At 39.9% G+C, this 26,863-nt stretch overlaps 1 protein-coding gene across 1 annotated transcript in view; it reads left to right on the forward strand.

The window, feature by feature from the left end:
- The first annotated feature begins 205 nt into the window (after nucleotides 1-205).
- Nucleotides 206-26,863, forward strand: part of TBX20 (T-box transcription factor 20) — a 57,940-nt gene continuing 31,282 nt past the window's right edge. The window contains exons 1-6 of the mRNA XM_045864434.2: nucleotides 206-844; nucleotides 4,170-4,422; nucleotides 5,459-5,623; nucleotides 9,810-9,918; nucleotides 13,818-13,976; nucleotides 22,617-22,693. Coding sequence (XP_045720390.1) covers nucleotides 718-844; nucleotides 4,170-4,422; nucleotides 5,459-5,623; nucleotides 9,810-9,918; nucleotides 13,818-13,976; nucleotides 22,617-22,693 — 890 coding nt within the window. The 5' untranslated portion in view covers nucleotides 206-717. The remainder of the gene's footprint in view (nucleotides 845-4,169; nucleotides 4,423-5,458; nucleotides 5,624-9,809; nucleotides 9,919-13,817; nucleotides 13,977-22,616; nucleotides 22,694-26,863) is intronic.

Here is a 26,863-nt window from a genome sequence, read left to right on the forward strand (position 1 = left end):
TTTTCCGAACGCGCGCCAGGTCCGCGGCCGGTAGCGGCGCGAGGCCGTGCGGGCACCACGCCCGGGGCGCGCCCTCCCTGCCCAGCCCGCGGCCCCGCCCCCGGCGGCGGAATCAGGAAGCGGTGACGTGAGGCGGCGCTGACTGGCTGCGGGCCGCCGGGATAGCTGCCGCCAGCAAATTAAGGCGCAGGGCTGCGAGCGCCGGGGCGCAGTGTCCTCCGCGCCGCGCCGTGCTCGGCACGCCTGCGCTCGCGCTCCCTGACGTCCGCCCCCTGGCAGCGGCGCCCCACCGGTCGCCACCTTCCTGCAGCTTGGGCCGCTCCGGCTGTTCCCAGCGCGTGGAGGGAGGAAGGACGCAGAGGGGGTGCGGCAGGACCCCTGGGCTTTGGGCGTCCGATGCTCGTCTCCACCTTCCGGCCGCTCAGCCCGTGGTTCTGCGGAGCGCCCCGGTGTTCGCGCACCCGGCTGAGCCCGCTGCTGGTCCTCTCCTGTCCTCTCCGGCTAGTTGGAAGTCTCTGGGGCTGGAGGGCTTTGCGGTGAGGGACAGAGGCCAGTGTGGAGCTCTTGGGAGGTTGGGGCTGACTCATCTGGAGTTGCCGACTCCGCTGAGACTGCACTTGGAAACTTTGCGCTGTGTGTCGGGTTTTGTCTCCCTTGGGGAAGCTGGACGGCAGTTCGGCAGGCCCCGTCCGTGGCCAGGACCGCGCGCTGGGGGCCATGGAGTTCACGGCGTCGCCGAAGCCACAGCTCTCCTCCCGGGCCAACGCCTTCTCCATCGCCGCGCTCATGTCGAGCGGCGGCTCCAAGGAGAAGGAGGCCACCGAGAACACCATCAAGCCTCTGGGTAAGTCCTGAATGTCTGCCGTGGGCAGGGGCGGGGCTGCAGCGCTTCCGTCTGGCCCTCCGTCCCCTGCCTGCGGGAGGCTCGAGAGGGTGGCCGCCTTTCCCTGCTGGTGGCGCCTTCTGATCCTCAGGCCAGGGGCCCGGCGCTAGGCGTTGAAGACTCTTTCCTTTTCCTCCCAAATTTTCTTTGGGGACTTCACGGATAGCCGGTTTCGCGTCTCCTCTATGCGCTAGCCACTTTCCCTACCTATTCGTCTAGAATCCCCATGTCAAGTCGTACGTATGAGAGTGTGTGTAACTTTTTTGGGATAAAAACAGTCAGGGATAAATAATAATTAACCCCTTTTAAGACTCAACAGAATTTACCAAGCGTGTACACCTGCGTGTGCATTTGATGCCAAGGAGACTAAGCGACTTCACAAGGAACTAGTTGAATTTTGTTTTTCCTCTGACTTCAATCGATTAAACAGAACCAGCTCCTTAAAACCACCGTCAAGTGCTGTAGAATAAGCCAGTTCTCCCCACATGAACGATTTTCTTCACGGAAGCTCCAGACTTATCAATGAGGCATCGTTTTGTAGCTGCCATCATTTTCAGTGGAGGTTGGCAAAAACATTAGCCAGTAACCATTTTCCAAATTCCTCAACTTTTAGCTATACTGTTTATTTAACAACCTTTACCATTTATAGAAGACACGAGGCTCAGAGTAAAGGGAAAATAAGGATTATGTTCCCCGAGCACAAGTGAACTGTGTGGGAAAGAAACTGCTGGACTTGAATGTTTCAGAGTCCCTTTATAATTGACAGAGAAAGAAGTGTTATCATCACCTCTTGGGTCCCCGGGAAATAATTATTCCACATCCTGATCATCTGATAGCCCTAAAACGGTGAGAAACATCAAATAGCAAACTTAGGTAATATTTCTTTTTTAACTCTCCCCAGTGTTTTCTTTTTTTTCTCCCTGTCCTTTCCAATACTTTAACATCTCACATCTGAAACAACAATCCTAGTATGAAAGACAAAGTGTTAGAGATGAAAAAGAAGAGGGCCGGGCAGAGAGAAAAGAAACAGCTAAAATCCCGGGAGCAGCTTAGAACCAAGGAAAGGGAAACCGGAAGATCTCCAGAAAATATAATGTAAAAAATTCTCCCCTCCAAGGTTTTCACTCCCTTTCCCTGGTTCTTCCCACCTGCCCTCCTGTCGAAATCTAAGCCTGCCGAAAAAATATGGGAACAGCCAATGAAACAAAAACCCCAACTGTTTACAGAAATATTAGCCACTAGTTTCAGAGTTATATTTGTGAAACTGCCCAATGTTATCACTCCTATTTAGAGGGCCTCTGAATTCTTTATAAACACCCCCATCACAGTTTGGTAGCTAGCAGGAAAAGAGCACTTGGGGTTAAAATTCCTGTCAGAATTACAGGCAGCAGACTGGAAAACATGCCATTTCCAGCTCATGTCAGTATTGCTTTCTTTTCTGTTTCTTTTCCTGAGAATACTCACCTTCTATCTAAATTCTAAACTATAAAGCCATCCCCTCTCCCCCACCACAAACACACACAAGTCTGTAAAATGAGCATCCCTCCCCTGGGTTTTTGAGACAGGCTCTGAAAGAACCAGAAGGCATTCTTGTCCTTTCCCCAGGCCAGTTCAACAGAGCACAATAAGCCAAGGACTCCCGCAAGAGAAACACCTAGAGGTTCTGTTAAGAGAGAATGTGGTACTTGGAACATGAGAGCTGTTGAAGGAGCTGTGGGGTGGGGACTCGAAAGTGTCTCCTGCTTGCCCATTTAAACACACTAAATCTATTTAGAAGAACTGCCTTAGATCACTAGAACATTTCTTTAAAAAAAATTTTTTTTATTGAGATACAATTGACATATAACACTGTGTTAGAGCAATTCTGTATCATTTTCTTCCTCCTTCACTTTCCAACCCTGACAGTCTTTAGTCTGGGGCTTAGGGACTTGCCTTTTTCAATTGTCAGAAAATAAGAAAATTTCTGAGGCTACTTGTTGATTCCCTATAAAGACCTTATGTGAATGTGTTTCTGAAAATACTCGTTGCAAATAAGATTGTGCCGTGGCATACTTCTCTGTCTTTGAATTTGAAAATATAAGGCTAAGATAATTAATTTGGTCATCCTTAATTTAAAATGTTACAATGAGTTGGATTATTATTGTAAGAGAAGAAAAGGTAAAAAAAAATTCCGTTTCCTGCTTGCCTGCCCCAAGTCAAGGAGAAATATGGGAAATAAAATACTTTATATGATATACAGCATTTATATGTATATACCTACATTTAGAACTTGTTTCAATTCCTTGAGGGCACTCAGAACAGAGTTGTTTAGAGATCAGTTTCACATTGCAGATTCAAGTAGTTTCTTTTTTAAGGGATGCAAGATAATTGGGACAATTACAGAAGTCCCCCTGTATTCCATCAAAGTGACTGGTGTAGTCCTGGGCCCTTATCAGCTGTGGAGGAGAATGTTTGGTTCATAGGCAGTGGTATTCCAGCTTGATGGTGGATGGCGTTCTTCCTACTTTAATACTCTGCTAGCCTGGGGTCGAGGTTGTTTTCCTTACTTCCAGGACTTTTTTGAGAGAAAAATACACACACTGCCCTCAAGTAGTTGTTTCACACCGGTTCCCAAAATGGCCTGGGGAGCTCACTTGATATGTTAGAGTCTTTCATAAGATGTCAGGCTGGGAGGGATATTGTAAAAATGCACTCATATCAAAGCCTAGAAAACGGAGAGCCAGGTAGAGAAGTAAAGTAACTTAATTTTTTTGTTTTAACCACATCCCCACTTTTCTCCACTTCCCCTCCCCTTTTTCATTTTTTTCTCATGGAGGGAAGGCTCCGGATGGAAGGGAAAGTTTCTTTCAAAGTAAGGAAGGTGCTCATCTCTTCATTCCCTTGGTCTCCCTGGAGAAAAATCTCGCCTGGTTGTCAGAGAGGCAGGACTGGCACCAGATCCCACAAGCAAAGTCTGGAACTTGGGAGGGAAAACAAAAGGAATATTTGCTTTTCATCTTTCTTGATCACCTCCTTTCCCTTTATCAGCTCCTTATATTTTTCATCCCCAAAGTGGCTTTCATAATGGTGGTAATAAGCTATTAGTTCTAGAACTCATTTGGTTTAGTATGTCACTATATCGCGGGAGATAATACATATATATTGATGGGTTATCACTGCCTTCCTGGAGTTTCTGACCTTAACTTTTCCAAAGTCAAGTCCAGAACCTGTTTTAGTTGTGTTTTTCTCCTTCCTGTGTCTTTGCTTGACAGTGTTAGCTGTCATCCTCCATTCTCTTTGCCCACAGAACAATTTGTTGAGAAGTCATCGTGTGCCCAGCCCCTGGGCGAACTGACCAGCCTGGATGCTCACGGGGAGTTTGGTGGCGGGGGCAGCAGTAGCCCAGCCTCCTCCTCTCTGTGTACTGAGCCGCTGATCCCCACCACCCCCATCATCCCCAGTGAGGAAATGGCCAAAATTGCCTGCAGCCTGGAGACCAAGGAGCTCTGGGACAAATTCCACGAGCTGGGAACAGAGATGATCATCACCAAGTCGGGCAGGTAGCGGGGGTCTTGGTGTGTGAGGAGTGGGGCGGTGAAAAGAGCGCCCTGGGTGGCCTAGGGTGTTCCCAGGAACTGGGTGAAACCCCATTAATCCAGAGCACTGAGAGGAAGCTTCGCTTAATGAGGGCTTCTTTCCCCTGACTTGCTTTTGGAAAGAACTGCTAAGACAGACGTCTAAGCATTTGCTTTCTCGCGATCTGGCCATGAAAAACCCAACTTGGCCTTGATGAGAGGGGTGCAGGGACCAGTAATCTTGGGACGCTGCAATCTGAGAGGGCTTTGGGCTGCAGGGTTGGCATCTGGAGGGAAGAGGGAACTCATGCTGGGAGTACAGGGCGGGCTGCTAGGTACTTGGAGGGAGGCAGGTAGCTTCCCTTTTATTGGTCTCAATTTGCAAAAGCCGCCAGCTCCCATTAAAAACCAAAACTAAAACCTGTGCCGAAGAATGAAATTTGAAACGACCACACTCTGTGTAGGATAGAGTGCTGGTGCTGCAGGCCCCCTGATGCTGTAGCTGGCACCAGGGCCGGAAACCCCGGGGGTGCAGGCGGCTCCCCAGGCCTGGGGCAAAGATTCTAAAGGTGGCCAATGGCAGCCCTGGTCACTCCAGCTCTCTGGACCCTGGGAAATACCCCCAGGGTCTCCGGAAACCCAACCCTGCCCTAGATTTCTGTGGCTGGGACAGAGTTTTCTCTCTGCCACCCTAGGGGCTGGGCGACTTGGTCTGCTCCAGACACTTTGGTCTGGGAGCCTAACAGGCTTGATAATGTAACCTAAAGTTTTCCCTAATCACAGACCTTTGGGTATTAGAAAACAAAACAAAACTTTTCACCTAGCAATGAGGACACTGGAAAAGGTGACGCCTAAAATTATTTCTGCTTGGGAGAAGGAAGATCTCCGAATTCACATCTCTGTGGAAACAAAAAAGGGCTTGGGGGCCGGGTAGGGAGGGGAGTAGGACCTCCCTCTTTAATTCGGTGGGCTCTTTTGGCAGTATGAGCTGTGGCCGATTCTCTTTGTTTCCCTGTGTCAGGAGGATGTTTCCCACCATCCGAGTGTCATTTTCGGGTGTGGATCCTGAGGCCAAGTACATAGTCCTGATGGACATCGTACCCGTGGACAACAAGAGGTACCGCTATGCCTACCACCGGTCTTCCTGGCTGGTGGCTGGCAAGGCAGACCCGCCGCTGCCGGCCAGGTTTGTGCCTCCAGATTTTCGGGCAGAGCAAAACGCGTTTTAACCCTGAGAGCAGAATGTCTCTGGTTGGTTGCATTTTAAGCAGATCTGTTTGCACAGTGGTGGGCTCTGGTAGAAAGCATTCCAAGCCCAGATGCTCCAGGACTGACTCTACAAAATATCTGAGAAAGGCAGAGTTTGCAGAGACAGAATGTTGTCTTTAATTTTATATTTCTCGTAATTCATTTCCACGCTTTCCTAATTTCAGTTAGAATATTCATTAGAAATCTGGACCCATTTCATAGGGCACCCATCATTTCTAGTTGGCTATTTAATACCAGACTGAATACACCTAATGCTGAAGTGGTTGCCCTAAAAATCCTTTTTAGAAGAGTGCATTTTAGTAAAGTGGTTGCTTATAGTAAATATTTTTAAGTAATATGGTTATATCTGCACACAATAAAGGTCATTTTGGTGAAATGTGGTTGTTTTTGACCAATAAAGGACTCAGACATTTTAAGTAAGAAAAGCTAACTTTTGGGTGCCTGGGTGGTTCAGTCGTTAAGCGTCTGCCTTTGGCTCAAGTCATGATCTCAGGGTCCTGGGATGGAGTCCCACATCAGGCTTCCTGCTGAGCAGGAAGCCTGCTTCTCCCTCTCCCACTCTTCCTGCTTCTTTTCCCTCTCTTGCTGTGTCTCTCTCTGTCAAATAAATAAAATCTTAAAAAAAAAAGGAAAGCTAATTTTTTTCCCCCTTCTCCATAGTAAGTTCAGTAGATGCACGTAATTCAATATCAGGTTAATATTCTTTTACATGAAACATTACTCAGTATATTAGGGATCATATATGTTTATTATTATGCTATTCATTGGTAATAATGTTTTTCAAGGAGAACCCTGTTTAAAAAATCACATGCTGTTTTTTTATTGTTGCTGCTTTACCCAAATTAGCCTTCTAGGGGGAAAAGGCATGTATTAGTTTATGCAAAAAGTAGTAGCTGAAGTTATAGGAACCTAACTACGTACTTTAATACAAACAAAGGATATTAGTAGACTTTACATTTAGGGTCCTAAAACCAAGACTTACTATTTTTGAGTTGTTTTATGACTATCTAATTTTTCTAATTGGTTAGAAATTCATATCAGAATTAAGAATTTATTTACACAGATTTAGGAACTTTGATGGTTGGTTCTTTGTTAAGTATCTAGTCTGGAGTTTTAGTCAAGGCACAGAACCAACACAGACAATTTACACATACTAGTTCAGATGGAATATTACGCTTACTTAGTCATTAATCACATTACTGAGCTTACAGTATGCTAAATACACTGGAGAAGAGATTAAAAAACTCTCAGAGTTTTCCATTCCCACAAGAGACTAGGAAGGACATCTTCCCAACCCTTCCAAATCAGCATATTAAATAACAAATAACCAGACTAAGAACTTTTTAAAAGATGTTATACCTTTTTTTTTAATTGAGCAAGATTCACCAGTTTCTAGTAGTTTATAATTAGTATTCTTTACTATTTATTATTAAATAGCTGATTCACATTACTCTGAAGCTTCCTTCCAAACTTTCCAAAATCTTTTTAAATGAGAGAGAGAGAGAGGTATTTTAGCAGATTCCTAACCATTTTTACAAGCAAATCCTTCCCCGCCCCCCCCTTCCCCGAGGTCTTTCCTTTAAGAAGTTAATCGCTCTTATTTAGCATACGTTTTCTTCCTATTGAAGGTATGGGGAACTGGTGCTGGCCAGCAGGACTTTGGAAATATGAAATGCCTTGTTTATGTTACTAATCTCTTCTGGTTGTAGAAGGAAAGCGCGTACCAATACACTATCTTAACTGAAGCATGTTTAAGCTGGAATTTTAAGTCCTGGGGGACTTGAGAGAGGAGGGGCTTCCTGTATGCTTTTTCATTCATCTTACTTCAGTTTATTTATATTGATATTAGATAAAAATGTTTAGTGTGTTATAGGATAGAAATATGCTAGATAATTTAAGCAAATGTCCTTTATTGTTATTAAAAAATAGTGCTACGGTTTTTTTTGTTTTTTTTTTTTAAAGATTTTATTTATTTATTTATTTGAGAGAGAGAATGAGAGAGAGAGAGCACATGAGAGGGGGGAGGGTCAGAGGGAGAAGCAGACTCCCTGCCGAGCAGGGAGCCCGATGCGGGACTCGATCCCGGGACTCCAGGATCATGACCTGAGCCGAAGGCAGTCGCTTAACCGACTGAGCCACCCAGGCGTCCCAGTGCTACGTTTCATAGCTCCATAAGGGGAAGGTGAGGAATATGGGAGGTGATCATTTTTGTATTGATGGTGGAAATTCCTTGTGGTTCTTGTTGAAACATTTATTTCAGATGGAAGTTTACCAGTCAGTTGTTCCTAATCAGAAGAAATAATACTTGACAATATCATTTGATCTCAACAATGGGCAAGACATTATCTAAGATAATGTTGTGTTTTCATATAGAACATTTCGTTGTCTTTAAAGTAACTGATATTTAAATGTTAGACTTTATTAATGTGATTCCACATGTTGAATTGATAGAGAGGGAACATTTCATGAGCTTCTAGGAGTTTAAATATTTTTGAAACTTTTTTGGCGGAGTAGGTAGGATGTGCTGGTCAGTAAAACCATTGCATGTGTGAAGTTTTAGCCTTAGAGGGGTGTACTTGAAATGGTATTATGGTTGTGTCATCAAGGAATACTTGAATTGAAAGGCACTTTTGAGCAGTCCTCCAAAACAAACAGGCAGACAAACCCACACCTAAAGCCTTTAAAGTTCTTCTATGGGTCTAGTGAGAATTTCTAGTGCCTTTTTTGTGCTCTGCTTCTGGTGGGCTTTAGCCTGTCAGCATGGGCACCTAATTCTTAGTCCTCTGTGTGACAAAGCATGGCACAGCCTTCTTGGTTTTTTTCCATAAGTACTGCAGGGAAAGGTTTTGTGACTTCTCCCCTGACTTTGCCCAAACCATAATATTTATGTTTAATTAAAATTATAAGGAATCTGGGGCGCCTGGGTGGCTCAGTTGGTTAAGCGACTGCTTTCGGCTCAGGTCATGATCCTGGAGTCCCTGGATCGAGTCCCGCATCCAGCTCCGTGCTCGGCAGGGAGCCTGCTTCTCCCTCTGACCCTCCCCCCTCTCATGTGCTCTCTCTCTCTCATTCTCTCTGTCTCAAATAAATAAATAAAATCTTTAAAAAAAATTATAAGGAATCTATATAAAATTGAGATATAAATAACCTGTTAAATGGATAAAAGGATTTGTCCTATTAAATCAGGGGTATTTCCTTCTCTTTCACGAGTTCTGTAATCTCCCCTGACTTCAGAAAAGCTTATGTCGAGTGGATACTAGGATTAGAATTTACAAAGTGTTGTACTTTGTGTAAACCATCCCTGGTAGAACAGATGGCCTGCATTTAACTGTGAATGAGGAAAAGATTGCCTCGTACGTAGCAGCTGATCAATAAATGATAAATACTTGATAAATATATTTTTCCCATCAAAGGTTCCCCCCTCCAAAAACTGTTTATGAATAAATGCACTGAATAATTTGAGGTTTATCCAGCTTATTTTCACTGTCATTTAGTGGGCACTTAACTAGATGAAAGTAATAGTATTTAAGGTAGTGGAAGGAGCAACAGACTGTGATCTGTGGACTATTAAAAGTTAGCCACATTGCTGTATTAAAATTACTTTGTCTTGTATTTATAAACTTCAAACTGAGTCATCCTCAAGTGTAAATGAATGAATTCTCTAAAATTGTTTCCTCTTCAGTTCTTTATGCCTTCATTGCTTTTTAGCAGTATTTATACTAGGAGCTATACAATTAGTATAAGCTAGTCTGTCTTTTGAAAATACTACAACAGTAATAAAATTTTGTATTTTATGGAAGCAGACCAATAGTTGATTAGATAGATGGAAAAATATGCACCTTTTTAAAAATGGCTTGCTGAGCAGACAATAGAAAATTTACTAGGTATTACCCCTTTTAGATCATCGGTACATGAAGAAACGTATTTAGATGTTTTAGAGTTATTTTGATACTGTTAGATTATTAAATTTGAGATTATCTAGGGCAAATAAAATTCACCATTTATATGAGGTTTTTGTGTTCCTTTAGAATCAGAGTATTTTATAACCCACAGAGAACAGAGTTTTAAAAGATGTCTCAATAACATTCTCATAATTTTCTTAGGTTGTACGTACACCCAGACTCTCCTTTTACTGGTGAGCAGCTACTCAAACAGATGGTGTCTTTTGAAAAGGTGAAACTCACCAACAATGAACTGGATCAGCATGGCCATGTAAGTACAGTGCCTTGGATTATGTGGATTCCCTGGGATGGAATGGAGAAGTCACTCAGAACTTCCTCCCTCTCAATCTCTTCTTCCCCTCCCTTTCCCCATCCCATCTTCCATCTCTCAGTTATTCTGTGAGAACATTCATGTGCTGTTCAGGGAACCCTGACTGCTCTTCTTAAGAGGCCACTTACAGGGATGCCATATGCCATTTCTATGCAAGAGGGTCTGGGACCTTCGTTCGGCACTATGAATTTCCTAAGACTGCAACTACTTTACTACCTGCACCAGCTAGACAAAGGGAATGTGCATTCCGGAGGCTATGATAGTTCTTAGGTGAAACATCTGATTTCTGTCAGTGGTATATTAGATAACACAGCGTAAAGGAAATGGGGCTAACATCTCCTATGGGGATTTCCCAAAGTGTGTTTTGTAGAGCCTGTTCATGTGAGACGCAATAGAACAAAAGGGTTTTATGTCCAAATAAATTTGGGGAAGTGCTCTTTACTCATTATCTACCCCTATTGTAGAGAGTCTTATGAATAGTAAAGCACAGAGAAGTCTTGAAATTAAAAACAAAACAATTTGATTTTTTGTCATAAGGAGTTCATCAAAATATGGAAAAAGAGAAATTGGAATTCTGAGCCCATATCAATAATTAATAGCACAAATAGCCATTGACACAGGCCTTTACACATTTGATAAGACTGCTTTGTAAGGAACTATGATGTTATTCCATGCTCTAAAAGAAAGATTTACATAAAAATTGTTTTAGATTTTATACTAAGAATACTTGAGGCTTGCATACTTCTTTTTGATAAGGAGAGGACTATTTCTTTCTTTTTTCGCCTTGATTTGCCAGAAAACACATTGGCATTTCATTGGTTGCTTCCCTTGGCTTAGATATTTTGATACAATTATTCTCTGTCTTACCCCTTTATTAAGACTCTTGTTACTTAAGGTTTTCATTCTTATTGGATCTGTGCAATTTAGTAGTTTCAGAACTCTTCTCAAAAAGGGTGGTTATAAGTAGATATAAATTAGAGAGTTCTAGCCAGTGGTTTCAAATGGTTTGAGTGAAATTGGAACCAAATAAATCACTTTGGGCATTGCCACCACCCATTTGCCCACCTATGACCAAATCAGAGTAACCAGGTTAGCTCATGACTGGTGGTAGTGTTGCAGTGTTGCAAATAGGTTAATAGGTTTCTGTTATTTTATGTATTGGAAAAGATAATTGACTTTTATCTTTAAGAATGTTGGGATAATTGTCTTTTTCTGCTTTTTTAAAGAGATGTTTTCATTGATAGATTTTTTTTTTTTTCTGATTAAAAATGGTGAAGTATCTGGGAGACATTTTCTGCAGGCCAGATCATTCCTAATGTCATTCATATTAAAATTTCTTGAGTCCACTGAAATCTTTTCACTGAAATGAATTTTTTTATGGTTGTGATATTTTCCATATGTGAAGCTTTTATTTATTTATTTTTAATTTTATTTTTTAAATCATTGAGGAAAGTCTTGGAATAGTTGTATGTGTGTTTTTTTTAAAGATTTTATTTATTTATTTGAGAGAGAGAGAGCAAGAGAGAGAGCACAAGCAGGGGGAATAGCAGAGGGGGAGGGAGAAGCACACTCCCTGCTGATCAGGGAGCTGGACACGAGTCTCCATCCCAGGACCCTGAGATCATGACCTGAGCCGAAGGCAGATGCTTAATGGACTGAACCACCCAGGTGCCCTTATGTGAAGCTTTTAGAAGCACTATTTGGGTCTTTCCAGAAAGATTTGAAAATTCATTTTGAGATCAGCTGTCCAGAATTAATATGTTTTCCTTTTAATATCAACTTCGTGGGTGAACATAGCACCAAGCTGTATTTTAGGAGCTCTGAGTTCTCATCTGATTATGCCAAGATTAGACCTTGACAGATTATTTAGTCTTAGATGGTTGTTAATATCCATTTTAGCTTTAAAATTTTATTATTTAATATAACCTTTTGTCACCATAAGTAATGTGTTCTGAAAACTACAAGAAAAGATTTTTAGATCCTGTGTCATTCAGCCAAGTTCTTTGAATTAGTTTTGAAGAAGCCTTTCTTATAGATGCATTTTTCATTTTATAACAGGAAAATTCTTTACTTCAGGGAATTTATTTCTTCAGTAAAGCAAAGTTGACATTTCTATGTAGTATTCCTTAGCCTCATGAGGTCTTGAGCAGAGAGTCAAGGAGCCCTGGGGGCTGAGATTCAGTCTGAGGTTTGAGTCTCTCTGGTACCTTTTCCTGAAGGAAATTGACCTTGGGATGGTGTACGTAGGGAAGAAGGGATATTATTTAAAGCTTAGGGCTTTTTCCATTGTGTGTGTGTGTGCGTGTGTGTGTGAAAATTCTTTCTAACTTGTTAGTACAACATATAATGAATGCCCAGGTTTTTTCTTATATCATTGTTAGATATAAGATATATAAATATATCTTAGATATAAGATAGATATAAGTTAGATGTTGTCACTTTGAGTTTATTCCAGTTTTATGAGTGAGCATAAATATCTTGAACTCCCTGAAATAAACACATTATATAAAGAGATGACTTTTTTTTTTTTTTTTAAGTCTATTTCAGCTCATTTGAAACTCATTTGTTTTAGTGATTCCTATTCAGGTTTGCGACCATAAAAGGATGGCATGTTCAAAATTCAGTACCAGCTAATGCCCTGTAACTTTAAGTTGGCTTTCGTCTCAGCACAGGGAGAGACTGATTCTATATTAATCATCCCACAGTGACTAGTATTTAACTCTGTTAAAGTCAACTAGCCAAAACGCTCATCTACCACACCCATGGTAGCCAAGAAAACAGGGGCACTGTCAGTTGCAACAACACTGCATGCCATTGACCCTGCTCCTGCCTCAGTATGTATCACATGCCTCCCCTGAGAGCCAGGCTCTCTGCGAGGCCCTTGGGATGAAGGGCATGCAGTGTGAGCCCAGGAAAGACATACCCAATTTTGTAGATTTAGGTAGCTGTCTGAGTGGCAGGGGGGAAGATGTGGAAAAACTTTTATATCTGAAAGTAAATTTTGTTGCTCAGATTTCGTAATGGCAAATCAAAAGACACATGAAAAATACTGCCTTGTTAACCAAAGTACGCTCATGATTTCTAAGTATTGGGCAACTTTTACTAGCTGTGCAATGGAAGATGGTCATCACTCTCATTCATATTTGGTTTATAACTGGAAGCCAGGGATCAATGAAGCTGTCAGAAATAATAACAATAATAATAATGTTCATGTTTACTGAGCACTTCCTATTTGCTATGTAATTTATAAGGGCTACATCATCTAATCCTTCCTACAACTCTGTGAGGTATGTTTTTGCATTTGAGAAAACAAGGTTGGAGAGGTGAGATCAGTTGGCTCAAGATGAAGGAACTAGAAAGTAACAGGTTTAGCGCTCTAACTGAGGTCCAATACCACACAGCCTTTCTTAATTCTTTGTATCCCTCCCCCCCACAACCATAAATAGCAATCTGTCCTCCTAGAATGTGTAAGTTCTTACTTTAGAAAATTTGGACCATATATCCTTTGGTCTAACCAGACTAACAAAAAATACTTTAAAGACTTGATTTAAAAAACAAAAATCAACATCCTTCAGATGACTTTCCCCCCATCATTTTAGAAAGGACCGTTGAAACAACCTGTATTGTGTACAATTGTTTTGATAAAATGTGATTTCACAACCATGGCTCTGCAGCAACTTATGAAAAGGATTTGCCTTGTGAATGGAAAGGGTATATCCTAATCTTAAAACTTGAATTCGAAGCTGAGATCTTGTGGTTCTTTCTTTGCCTCATTGAACTTTGGCCTGTTTAGCAATATGAATACTTAAAATTCAGTACTTCCCATCTCTTCATCATAGATAATTTTGAACTCAATGCACAAGTACCAGCCACGGGTGCACATCATTAAGAAGAAAGACCACACAGCCTCGTTGCTCAATCTGAAGTCTGAAGAATTCAGAACATTCATCTTCCCAGAGACCGTTTTCACAGCAGTCACTGCCTACCAGAATCAACTGGTGAGTTCAACATTCACCATTCATTTCCTACATAAGGAAAAGATTTAGGAGCTTCTTTGATTTTCTTGGAGAGAAGGGCTATCCCAGTACTCAAAATCGAAGTTCACTTTGGTGAGTGCTATTGAGTATCAGCCGCAGAACCTCTAAGCATGTTGAGTGACCATGGCTCAAGGTTATTAAGGTCTGTATTATACCATCTTTTCTAGAATCTTTATACTCTTGGTCAGTTGTTCATTGCCCACTGTCCCACCCAGATCTGCCGCATCTGACTTCTCAAATTTTCTTTTTGAGAAAATCACCTGCTTCTTTTTCTCCTTCTGGTAGAGCCTCATGATGTATATAACCATACACTCATTGCTTCACAAAATTTAGAGATTCAGTTTTTCTGTGAAATTAACACACATATTCCAGCCAACTACCCAGACTACTGATACTTCAGAAATTTTGTGAAGCTTATTCAGCTGTAATTTAAGGTAATTCTAGTAGAAGGATTTTTTAAATGCCTCTTTAGATAATAAACTATAGCATGTAAGCAGTGTGTATTTAATCAACTTCAAGATATCTAATTTATAATATTGAGTTTTATAGTTTCTACTTTTTGATATATATCACATTTCAAGTTTATGCATTTCTTCATCCATAAGGTTTAATCCAACTCAATTAATAACTATCAAAGTCTTACTGAGGGCTGGGTGCTGGTCAGTACTTCCCCATATATTTTATTCTTTCATGGTCAGCATAACCTTGAAGACTGGGGGTAATAGGAATATTCTGTAGTGAGGAAGCTGAAGCAAAGAGAGGATAGTAACTTTTCACAGTCAGGAAGGACCAGAAATAGAATTCCTCTGATATACTTCAGTAAAAGGAACTCATTCAGGGGCGCCTGGCTGGCTCAGTCGGTTAAGCGTCTGCCTTCGGCTCAGGTCATGATCCCAGGGTCCTGGGATCGAGCCCCGCATCGGGCTCCCGGCTCAGAGGGAAGCCTGCTTCTCCCTCTCCTGCTCCACCTGCTTGTGTTCCCTCTCTCGCTGTGTCTCTCTCTGTCATATAAATAAATAAAAAATCTTAAAAAAAAAACAAACCAAGATATTAAAAAAAAAAAAAAAAGGAACTCATTCAGTTTACTTGGCAAATTTGGTTGTTTGTGGCCCCTCTAGGTCTTTGTAGCTTGCCTTTATTTGGTTAGTTTTAAGGTAGCCAGGACTATTGCCCTCTTCTTGTTTTGACATTGTTATATTTTGGGTTCTGAATGAGTAATTGTAAGGTGACACCTGATGGTTCAGAGGCCAGAGTGGGATAGGTCAGCCAGAGGAGATATGGTGTTGTGTCTCTTGAGAAAAGTAAGAAGGTGAAGCTGAGAGCCCAGGTAGCCCTACACAAATGAGGAAATAGGAGCCCAGGGAAGGAATGTGAGCAAGAGGCAGGAGTGGATGTGTGTCTGTAAGGCATAAGCACCTATAATTTCTGTATGACTTGGAGTAGATTTTACTTCACCACTGCTGTTTTCCTTACCTGTTAACTGGAGCTAAGAACTGCCCAGAACATCTTGGGCATTCCTGTGAGGATCACATGTGGTGCTGTGTGTAAACATGCTTTTGGAAACTGTCAGGCACCCTATAAATAAGGCATATGGCGACTATCGGACTGTCTCTGGAGTGTTCAAAGTGACAAAAGTGTCACTTTTTTGGATTTTAAAATGTTAGTGGCACATTTTTTTAATGAGCTAAATGAAGGCACAAATCATACTAATCATCTTAAAGTAAAAGCAAAGTATTAAAACTTTTTGGTTGTCGGGCGCCTGGGTGGCTCATTTGGTTAAGCACCTGCCTTCGGCTCAGGTCATGATCCTGGAGTCCCGGGATCGAGTCCTGCATGGGGCTCCCTGCTCAGCAGGGAGTCTGCTTCTCCCTCTGACCCTCCCTCCCTCATGCTCTCTCTCTCTCATTCTCTGTCTCTCTCTCAAATAAATAAATAAAATATTTAAAAAAAAAAAATTTTTTTTTTGGTTGTCTCTAAGGCAACAACACAAGAGTAGAAACTTTCAGAGAATGACCAAGCTAAAAAGTTGGGTGTAGATTGAAGCCTACAGGGGTGTAAAACCCTAATACTGTTTCACTGAGAATCTGAAACATTGACACCAACTATCCCAGTTTTTATTTGAGGACACATGTAATACAGATATAGATTCAGAGAACATTCCTAAAACATTCATTTTACATGATTTGAATTTATAGCTTTTATACTAAACGACATTAGATTTGTACTTCTACAAGAAGTCTGCTGATGTTTGAGAATAAACCAGAAACTTGTCATGTGAAAATTTCATTGCTTTTATCAAAATTCTCTGTAAAGAAAACCAAAGCAAGAATAGGTAAATTGTTTTTTTTTTTTTTTTTTTTTAATGAAAATTACAGACTGAAGAAAATTAAAGGAAAGTTTCTAAGAAACTTTAGATTTAGTTTTATAGGTGAAAGAGCAGTCCTGGATAAACCTTGGCAGGACCTCTCAGGTCATGGTACACTGGAATAGGAAGTTTTATCTACATAATTGTGATAATAGCTAATATTTGTGTACTTACTATGTGCTGGGAACCATTTAAAGTGAATTGTCTTAATTAATCTTCACAAGGATATTATAAAATAGGAACAAACAGTATTTGTTTGTTACATTTACAGCTGGGAAAATTGAGGCATGGGGTTAAATAACTCATCCAAGGTGACCTTCCTGGACCTCACCTGCCCTATTTCTCTGTGTATGTAGTTTTCTCCTTCCCTGAATCATTTGAAACTAAGCAGCATACATCATGATACTTTACCTGTCAATACTTCTACAAGTATATACTGGCAATAAGAATATTATTTTTGTAAGCACAATGTCTTTTTCACAGCTAAGAAAATTAATAAGAGTTATTCCTTAATATCTTCTAAAATTCAGTTTCATATTAATATTTCCAGGAGGGACCAACAACCTTTCCCCCCTTTGAACTAGGATCCAACTTACATGCATGGCTTGGGTTTATTACTTTTAATTTAGAAAAAAACTATCTACATTTTTTCTGAATATCTCATTTAATTCTGACACTAGTCTCCCGAAGAAGGCCCTGGGAGCCCGATTTTGTAGATGAAAAAGCAGGTTCAGAGTGGTTAATACATATGCCCAAGGTCACGAATCTGGTAAGTGACAGAACCATCTTCTGGGTCTTAAAGCCTCCTTTGGCAGCCTCATGGGAACTAGACTGCAGGCCCAAGGAAGTGACCACTGACAGTGTCAAGGTTTGGAAAATGAATTTGAAAATGTTGCTAAATTGAAACAGACTACGATACTAATAAACACACATCCTAATATTAGTTGTTCTTCTTGCAAATGTTTATTTCTAATTGAGATTATAAATGGGCTCAAAATCTAGTTACCAGTTCCTAGCTCTCATTCACTGCATCATTAAGTATAAAGATTAATAGGATTAGTATATCATTTCATTGCTAAATAACCTACAGTAGAAGTGATTAGATTCAGAAGTAATTTTTCTCAATAGGTCCTGCTGTGTCTGAATTTATTTCTTTACATCCACCTTTAAACCATAATTTCCATGCATATGTGTATATATATATATTTGAAATTCAGGTAATAGTCAAAGATTTCGTTTGGTATACTAATAAGCCAGTTTTTGCAAATGGTTTAAAACCTCATAAGACCAATCAAAATTCATGTTCAATAAACATATGTGAGATGAATAGATCAATTTGGGGGTTAGTATTTTCTTAGTCTTAAGCAATTTTCTAAACTTATCCTTGATTCTTTCTCAAGCCTCCCCACATCTACCACTTTTTCACAGCTGTAACCTTACTTGTGTACTATTTTCCTATAGCAGATATATAATAAAATAAATATACAGGAAATAAACATGTACTTAGCGTATTAGAATTTTTCCATGTGCAAAGAACAGAAAGAGAGGAAGATTTAAAAGTTCACATTTAGGATCACCTTCGTATCTCTTAAACTTTGGACAGGACTGTTATTTTTATATCTATTAAAACCCAATTCAGTTTCCAACAGACTTTGTGAAAAAGCTTCTCATTTATTGTGGCTGGTAGTTTTATTTGTGAGTAATGAAAATGGGGCATATTTTGCTATTTCTCTCTCTCTCTTTTTTTTTTTTTGCAAGGAAGTGATTGCATTTCTTTACATTATTAGATAAAACCTAAATACATTACACTTTCAACAAACTATCTTATAATTTCAGATTTAAAGGTCATGCATTGTTTCTGAGCGGGCCGACCATTGCTGTAGAGTTGAAGTGTAGGTCAGGTTTCATTTTTAAATGCCTTTGGACAGATCTTTTCCTGATAATTGGAGACATGGGCTCTGGGGGCCAATTTCACCCTGTGGCTGGGCACCCCAGCTGGGTCCAGAGTTCAGCGGTATCACATGGAATAACGACCACTGGGCGAGGCCCCCCCTCCTCGGTGCCACTGGCAGTGTCAAAATCTCTCTGGTTTTGCATACACTTGTGACCTATAGATGAAGGAGATGTTAAGAGTGAGTTTTCTGGCTAAGAAATGCATTATGTCCTATATTATTGAGCTAACAGGTGAAAAAACAGTGGCCGTGTTTTGGCCTGAATTAGTCAGTTATTTGCATATACACAAGACTGCAGGATTTCTTAATCACGCAGAGCTGCCCTGTAACGCTTTTTCCTCACAAAATGAAAAAAGTTGCTACTTTTACATGTTGCTTTTGAGTTACAAGCTGTACCTGTAGTTTCATATATATATATTTTTAACCATATTATATTGGGTAGTTGGCTACTTTGGGGATCCTTTTGCAGTTTCACCGTTGACATGGCTGATATTGTTCAACAGCGTTACACATAGTGGCAGGGATTCTGTATTAGGGTCCAGCTGAGATCACTGTCTGTAACTTGGGTCCTTTCTCTCATCAATTCGCAAATGTAGAACTTTTTCAGTTATCCCAAATAGTATAAAGGGATATAAAACTGTATCTTCAGAAATGAATTTCTTTCTCTGTTACTACCAGTTTTCATTGAAATATCCATGGAATAAAATCTATGCCTGACCTTTTAAAAATGCATGATTACCTGGAATGTTAAAATCTTGCTATTTAAAAATTATTTTATTTTAAAATTAGAAAGCAAAATGAAATGTTATTTAGGTAAACTCAGGAAGTTTTGCTAGTCCATAACTGGTAAAAAGATGAAATCCTATTTCTCATTGCTTGTCCTTGAAGCAAACTTCAACAAACATTTCTGGGGGTGCTTACTGCTGACACCCCAGAAAACTCAGAGACTAGTGATAGCACAGTGAGCATGGTGGGTACATTAAGAAGTTCAACTCACAGTCCTTGTGCTGCTAATCAGTACTCCATAAAACCTGTTCGAAATTGTAGTGTTACTCCAGGGCCCCCCTACAATTTTAGTAATTAGACATCCATTCATCTTTATTTCCTTTAACTTCCAAAAGCAGTTATTTTCTCTGGAATTAGATAAAGTGGTCTATGGAGAAAGTCTTAAGCTCCATTTCTAATTAGCACACTAAAGTCAAATCATTGCTGTAACTAACTGGTGAATCTAGGTGTATGAGAGTACCTCATTCTACTCTCGAAACTTTGCTATAGTTTGAAGTTATATCAAGATGTGAAGAAAAAGAAAAAAAGTTACCAGTGATCTGCCTGGGTATTATGAAAAAGAGACTAAAAAGAAACTGGAAATAGAAAATTCTAATAATGAAAGAAAATTCCAAAGACATCTGAAAACTTGTTGAATGTAATTCACTTCTTCAGAGTTATGGCAGTAATGGTAAATATGGTGACATACTGCTTGAACAACACACACTTGCTGGGAGTATTTATTCTCTATGACAATCGTCATATTCTGAACCTATAGTCTTTACCTTTTGGAAATAATGAAGAAAAGCAAATACAGTTTTCACAGGGGCCAAGTAGATCAAAAGTCCTTTAAGTCCTTTAATCATTACAACAGAGAGATAATACTTTCTATTCTTTTAATTTGTAAAGACTCAAACAAAATGATACAGTTCACGTCTTAGAGGAGTGGCTGTAAAAGGACTTCTTTCAAAATTACTTTTTCCATCAGATATCTGCCACTGTCTTTTTTTTTTTTTTTTTTAAGATTTTATTTATTTGACAGAGAGAGACACAGCGAGAGAGGGAACAAGCAGGGGGAGTGGGAGAGGGAGAAGGAGAAGCAGGCTTCCCGCCGAGCAGGGAGCCCGATGCGGGGCTCGATCCCAGGATCCTGGGATCATGACCTGAGCTGAAGGCAGATGCTTAACAACTGAGCCACCCAGGCATCCCTCTGTCACTGTCTCCATGCAATTTTATCTATTCACTTCTACATTTTATCTATGCACTTTTACATTTTATTAATTAGCTTATAGGAATTGAGCTTGAAAGAAGACTTATTGTTCTACCTCAGTTTCAGTTTGAAATTTTCATCTGGGTTTGCTTCACGCTTAAATCACTAACACTGTAGTGGATGTGGTGTCACCCTCTTTAGTGGCATGTAAATCACCTTCAGTTCTGGTAAGCTCTGTGTCCCTCTGCTTGTGCCTTGCAGTTTGAAGCTCCATCAGGGCAGGGCCCACGTGTTCTTTATCTCTGCACCATCCAACACTTGGCATAGTGCATGATAAGTAATCCGTCCTCATTAAATATTTGTCAATGAATTAATTTGAAAGCACTTTCATGAGCCTAAAGCGCTTCAGAAATATAAGGCATTTTAACTTTTAATTATTCAGTAGAAAGAGATGCAGCTCCTGTCTGAGGATTTAAAAATCTAGTTGGTGTTTTATAATCTTAGGACATACTAATTGCTTGTGCTTTAGAAGATGCTTACGGTTTATTTGAGACAAATAAAAATTTTCTCCTGCATCCTGAAAATGGACCTGCAGAACTAAATCGTAGTCTGAAAGATGGCTGAAACAGACTTCACCCTTGAGAAATCCACGGCTATGACCGTGGTGGCAGTGTGCTAGAGAAGGTTCTCTACAGACTCTGGATGGCCACACTTTAGAGGTAACCTCTGAAGTTCCTGTGTATTTCTTTATATGCAAATTTAAATTAGCTGTTGTTATTCACTAAGAACAGTTTTCTTCCTTCCTTCCTTGTTTATCATGTCCACTAACTAAGCTGAAAAGGAAATTAGTAATTTTTTTTTTTTTTTGGCTGCACTAGAGTGAAAAGGCTAACAATGAGCATTTGTGAGACACTGTCATGCATTCTTAGAAATTAAAACTATCAAATAATCAATCTTATAACTGGTCAGTGTTCATGACAGAAAAGGGGGGTCTCTGGATAGGATAGTGTGGGAAGTTCTATTTTAAGTGAGATGAGTAGCTTCTTTGCAGCTTGTACATTGGTTAGCTCATATTTAGAAAATTTGAGAAGGGAAATAATGCCTTTCTTTTGTAATGAAAAAGGCAATTCTTTAGGTGTTAATGATTTAAAATGAATAGCAGAAACACTCTGATCAGAGAAAACGTTGTGTTTTGGTGAGAAAGTATTTCAGGCAATCTATGGTTGTGTTTAGTGCTTATGAGGAGGACATGCCTCAACTTTATAAACTTTTCTCCAGGCTAAGACTATTTTGTGCATCTCTCTCTAAAGATTAGTGTGGGTTCTTGTTCTGAGGCCAGTGAGCTAGGACTCTTTTTTAAAGGTGTCTGTGGTTCTAATTCAGATAGTGACTACCTGTGTCTTGGTCCTTCTGGGTTCTTTTTGGCTCTAATCAGGAATTTTACAAGTCTCGAGTATCTTTTATTCAGTGTTTATTTTTTGCTTCATAACCTAATGTCTCTTTCTTTGGAGGCACAGCGCATATGATTTAATGGATCTTTTTACATTAATACTGTGGGAATTATGGACTAGCACATCTTACATACTTAATCCTTCAGACTATGATTCTTATTAGGGAATATTTTCTTTTATATAAGCACAGAGTCTATAAATAGCATTGTGTGGGAGGATAACAAAAGACTGGTTGATTCTAATTTGGTCAGATGGAAGGGGAGCAGGGGTAAATTTATATTTTGAAAGCTTTATATCATGTATTTATGTCATGTATTTCAGTACAATATTGAACATGAAGCTATTATTGTCCATTTTATCTTCTTCTCCATTATGTTATATATATATATATATATATATATGCCCATAGGATTCACAAATGATACTGCCAAGTCAGCAGGAGGCAACATTTTTGTTTGTATTCCCCATTACCTACCAGTGCTGGTCTGCTAGACAGTTCTCCCATTCTCGGGGCAACCCTAGCCTTTCACTGCTCTCTTAAATTCTTCACCTTGCAGCGACACTGTTTACAAAGGCCCCCCTCCCTAATTGTCTCTATCCATTGACCTTCGGGCTGTTTTCTAGGACCAGCCAGTCCTCAAATCCCTCATCTCTGAAGCCCTCCCTGACCAACTGTCCCACTGGCTTGTGAATCATCCCTCCTGTGAACTTCTCTTTCGCTTTCCACCCTTCTCACGACCCTGACAGACATTAAGTATTCTTGGGGCGGCATGGAAAATGAACAAACTCTTTATTTCTGATTTTGCTTCCTTGACCTCGGAAATGATATTGTTCTGTTACCCATTCATTCCTTTGCAGATAACCAAGCTGAAAATAGATAGCAACCCTTTTGCCAAAGGATTCCGGGACTCCTCCAGGCTCACTGACATTGAGAGGTAATGAGAATTTTCTGTTTACTTTTTTGTCCAGATAAGATAAAGAGAAGAGTGAGTTTGTAAGAACACACTCCTTTCAACGCCCAAATGCCATAACCCTACTGTAGATAGTCTCCGATCCCCCCAGCCCACCTTCCCTTCCACCTTGAAGCCCTGTAGACATGCAGCTGCTTAAGCTCTGACAGCTGCTGCACCTGCATCTGTTCCGCGCTGTTTCCGAGGAAGTGGTTTCTTTGGTCAGGACATTGACTCAACTGTAAAAAAGTAGGGTTTCTTCCTTATCAAAGATTCAGTCCTTTTGATGATATTAAGCTGCATCTCTTAGGTGGCAATCTGCAGAGAAATGGAATCTTGATAGTCTTAGCCTTCTGAAGTGGACATATTAGCGAGCCTGAAGAATGTGAGTAGTTTGGAACTCTGAAGCAAGGAGATGTCATTTAATTCAAGGCACATATTTTACATATGGCATAGACTACTCATATTTAATAAGAGAGACATCAGGTCTCAGGACCTTTAAGAACACAAGTGACAATCACGGGCCTGTAACTTACTCCACTTTTTACTTAATTAAAATGGTTTACACAGTGTGAGATCATCTTCATGGTGAGTAATGACTACGTTGAGATCCAGAGCTTGCCCATAGGAATGTCAAAAAAATGATGTGTTTTTTAGGGAGAAGATTTTTCAACCTAACAGATTATATGTATCTCTTACACATACTATGGAACTTTCTGTACTTCTTTTTTGTGTGAGAACATTTAAGTTCTACTTTCTTGGCAGATTTCAATTATACAATAGTGTTATCAACTCTAGTCAATATGTTATACATTAGATCTTTAGACCTTATTCATCTTCTGTACTTCTTCTTTTATGTGGCCCAGAGTCTTTCTTTGACAGGTGGTGTACCCTAGCCACCAGAACCTCTGGTGTATTTTACCTCCAGGTCTTTGTGTGATTTCCTCCCCACCAACTGCTATACATTTCTGTCACACTCTTAGTTACCTAACACATAGTCACATCTCCTGACCTCGGCACTTCTCTCCAGCCTTCCTGGAAGTGCAGTTGAAGGGGTCATTGCATATTTTAGCAATATCTATCTAATCCTTCCTTCAGCCCTCCCAAGTAGCAGAGCACAGTGGGTTTTGATTTGGAGGAAAAGATATAGAGGCTCAGTGAGGAGGCAGAGAAGCCAGCAGGAGAGGCTGAAAGTGGAGCAGGTGCTGTGGGATTCAAGTAGAAGAGAGAAATTAAGTCACTGGAGAGCTTGACAAGTGGTTAAGGGGGCTGAGATCAGGGAAGGAAACTTGAGCTTGTGGTTGGAAGTCGATTGCAGACTGCAGAGAGACACCAAATGGATAGCTCTCCAATGAGGTGGGACATAGGCAAGCAGATAGGCCTTGAGACCCAAGGCAGTGAGAATGTGGCATCAGCAGTGTGGGTGACAAATAAGTCCATTTACAAAGGCTGCTTTCATTCAGCGATGACCTTTTTCATCTCTTATTTCTGGAGAGCCAGAAGCAGTGACTCCCAACTGGATGTATACAGGTGGGATTAGAAGTGAACTTCTTCATTTCAGTCAGGTAGCAGATAAGAATGAAGACAGTGGCTCAGTGGGACAGCAGTGGTGTGTTTTTATAGTGTGTACCTTATCTTCTATCTCAGATCAGGAGGTGAGCATGATATACCGGGAGACAAACTCATGGGTTAGAGTCCCAGCTCTGCCTTGTACTGGCTGAGTGATCCTGGAGTAGTCTCCCAGCCTCTGTTTCCTTATCTAGAAGATGGGAAAAATAACCCTGCTCCTTCAAAAGTTTATTATGAGAGCCAAGTAAGGTGACATTTATGAAACACTTTATAAATCTAAAAATGTGAAATAATTATTATTTTTTGCCCCATCTAAGTGTACTTCTAATAGTCTTAATAAACTACTCCTAGAGTAAAAATAGCCCCTTATTTGCACGTGTGCTCACGAGATACGAGTCCCCAGGCTGACTGCCCTTTAGAACAGCAGATTTGATAATGCATGCAGGCACATTTTCCACTTATTGAATAAACATCCTGATGTGGGGAGCACTCACACGTCCATGAAACTGAGTAGCTTTCAATGGTCTGAGGGCGAAGAGAGCATCTTCTGTGACCAGCTGAAAGTTTGCAGGATGACCTAACTAGTGTGAAATTGGCCAAGGTTTTGGATTTCATTTCCAGGTATTTAAGTCTGAATTTTCCCTAAACAGCCTTTGGGGATGGGTCAAATCAGATCAATTGATCTTTAGAGACCTAAAGAAATTAAATTAGTCTGGAGTCAGTTACTGCACTAAACCATCTAGTAATTGAATTGCTCCTTGTAACTGATTGAAAACAGCCCTATCTGTAACAATATAGGGGACTTTTCCTTATAAGAGATCTGAGACAAAAACACATCTTTTTATGACATGATGACAGAAATTACACTTTTCTAACCTAATTGAATGTGATGTTATAAATACGCGACCTTAATGATTTCAAGTTTCCTGTTCTAGATTTACAACTTTGGTGTGGGACACCCAAACAAAAATGCTTTTGGGACTGGATCTGTTTGCCTTACACCTCCAAACTCAGTGTTTTATTTCTTCTACAATTGCACAAGCTTTTGGGATACCGTATAAGGCATTACAGTTTTCCTGCTCTCATTTTAATGGGTTCTGTTCAGACACTTGAATGTCTCCCATGCTCCGTGTGTAGCCTTACTCTTCAGTGACAGCATCTCCTTCATTTGTAAAAGGAAAACCATCTCATTAGCAAACGTAGAAAGCATTTTCATCAGATGCTTTGCACATATACCTATAATGGACAGCTTAGAAGCAAACCAAAAGCCCAAAGGAATTTCTTAATATCACCGAATTCATAATTATTTAGTTCAGAGAACGAATTACCTACTGGTCTGTCAGATAATAATAAACAGACTGTTAGTTGGTGTTTCTTTTTTTGGTGGGGGGAGGGAGGGCACTTTGTACAGTAAGGGAAAGCACAGTGTTACTTTTGAGAAAGGACAAATAACTAGGAGGGTTTTTTAATGATTTCTTCAAAATTTTCTTTTGTTAGGTTTTTTTTTTTTTTCTTCCCCAGAGAGAGTTCATGCTCATTGCAGAAAAATCTAACAAGTAAGAAAAAGAGCATAAATAAGTAACAAATCTCATTCACTCAGAGATAACCACTGGCAAAGACTTACATATTCTTCCAGGTACTTTCTTATGCATGTACAAACATTTACTTCCTTTAAGGTTTACACACATATATTTTTAATCATTTCCCCTTAATATCAATAGATATATGACTATAGTATACTTTTTAATGGCTGCCCAATTTTCCACTGTGTCCGATCACTTATTTGACCAATCCTATATATTAGTTATTTAGGTTTCCCACTTTTCATTATTACAAACAGTGCTAGGAGGAAAATATATATCTTAACTCATGCTCTTCATTATTACCATAGGATAAATACTAACAAATAAAAATGCTGGATCTAGGGATATACTTTTTTATTTTTATTTTATTTTATTTTTTTGGTGCAAAATGGTGGTTTTATTAAAGCATGAGGACAGGACCCGGGGGCAGAAGGGGATATACTTTTTTTATTCATAATGTTGTTTTTATTGTTAAAAATTTGGGAAAGACCTAAATATTCACTAATAGAAAAATGGTTTAATAAATGTGTATGGCCATGCAATGGAATTTTAAAAAATCATGGTAACGTATGCAACATAATTTACCATTTTAATCATTTTTAAGTAAACAGTTCAGTGGGGTTAAGTATATTCACAGTGTTGTACAACCATCACCATTTTACATTTCCGGAATGTTTCCATCATCCTAAATAGAAAACTTGTACTCATTAAACAGTAACTCCCTATTCCTCCTCCCCCAGCCCCTGGTAATGTCTGTTCTACTTTCTGTCTCTATGAATTTGTCTAGTTTAGATACTTCATATAAAGGGAAAGATAATACATGTTTTTAAGGTTTTTCATACAAACTGCCAAGTTTCCCTCAAGAATGATTGTCCATGGCATGGTCAAGAATACCCATTTCTTGTACCCTTGTCAAACATAATCACCATCTTTTCATCTTTGCCAATTTGATAGGTGAAAATGTGTACTTTTTCTTTTGTAAATTGGCCTGTTTATGTCATTA

The sequence above is a fragment of the Mirounga angustirostris genome, unplaced genomic scaffold (assembly GCF_029215605.1).
Source record: "Mirounga angustirostris isolate CCGP_5_RB_7025 unplaced genomic scaffold, mMirAng1.0.hap1 SCAF_12, whole genome shotgun sequence".
NCBI lineage: Eukaryota > Metazoa > Chordata > Mammalia > Carnivora > Phocidae > Mirounga > Mirounga angustirostris.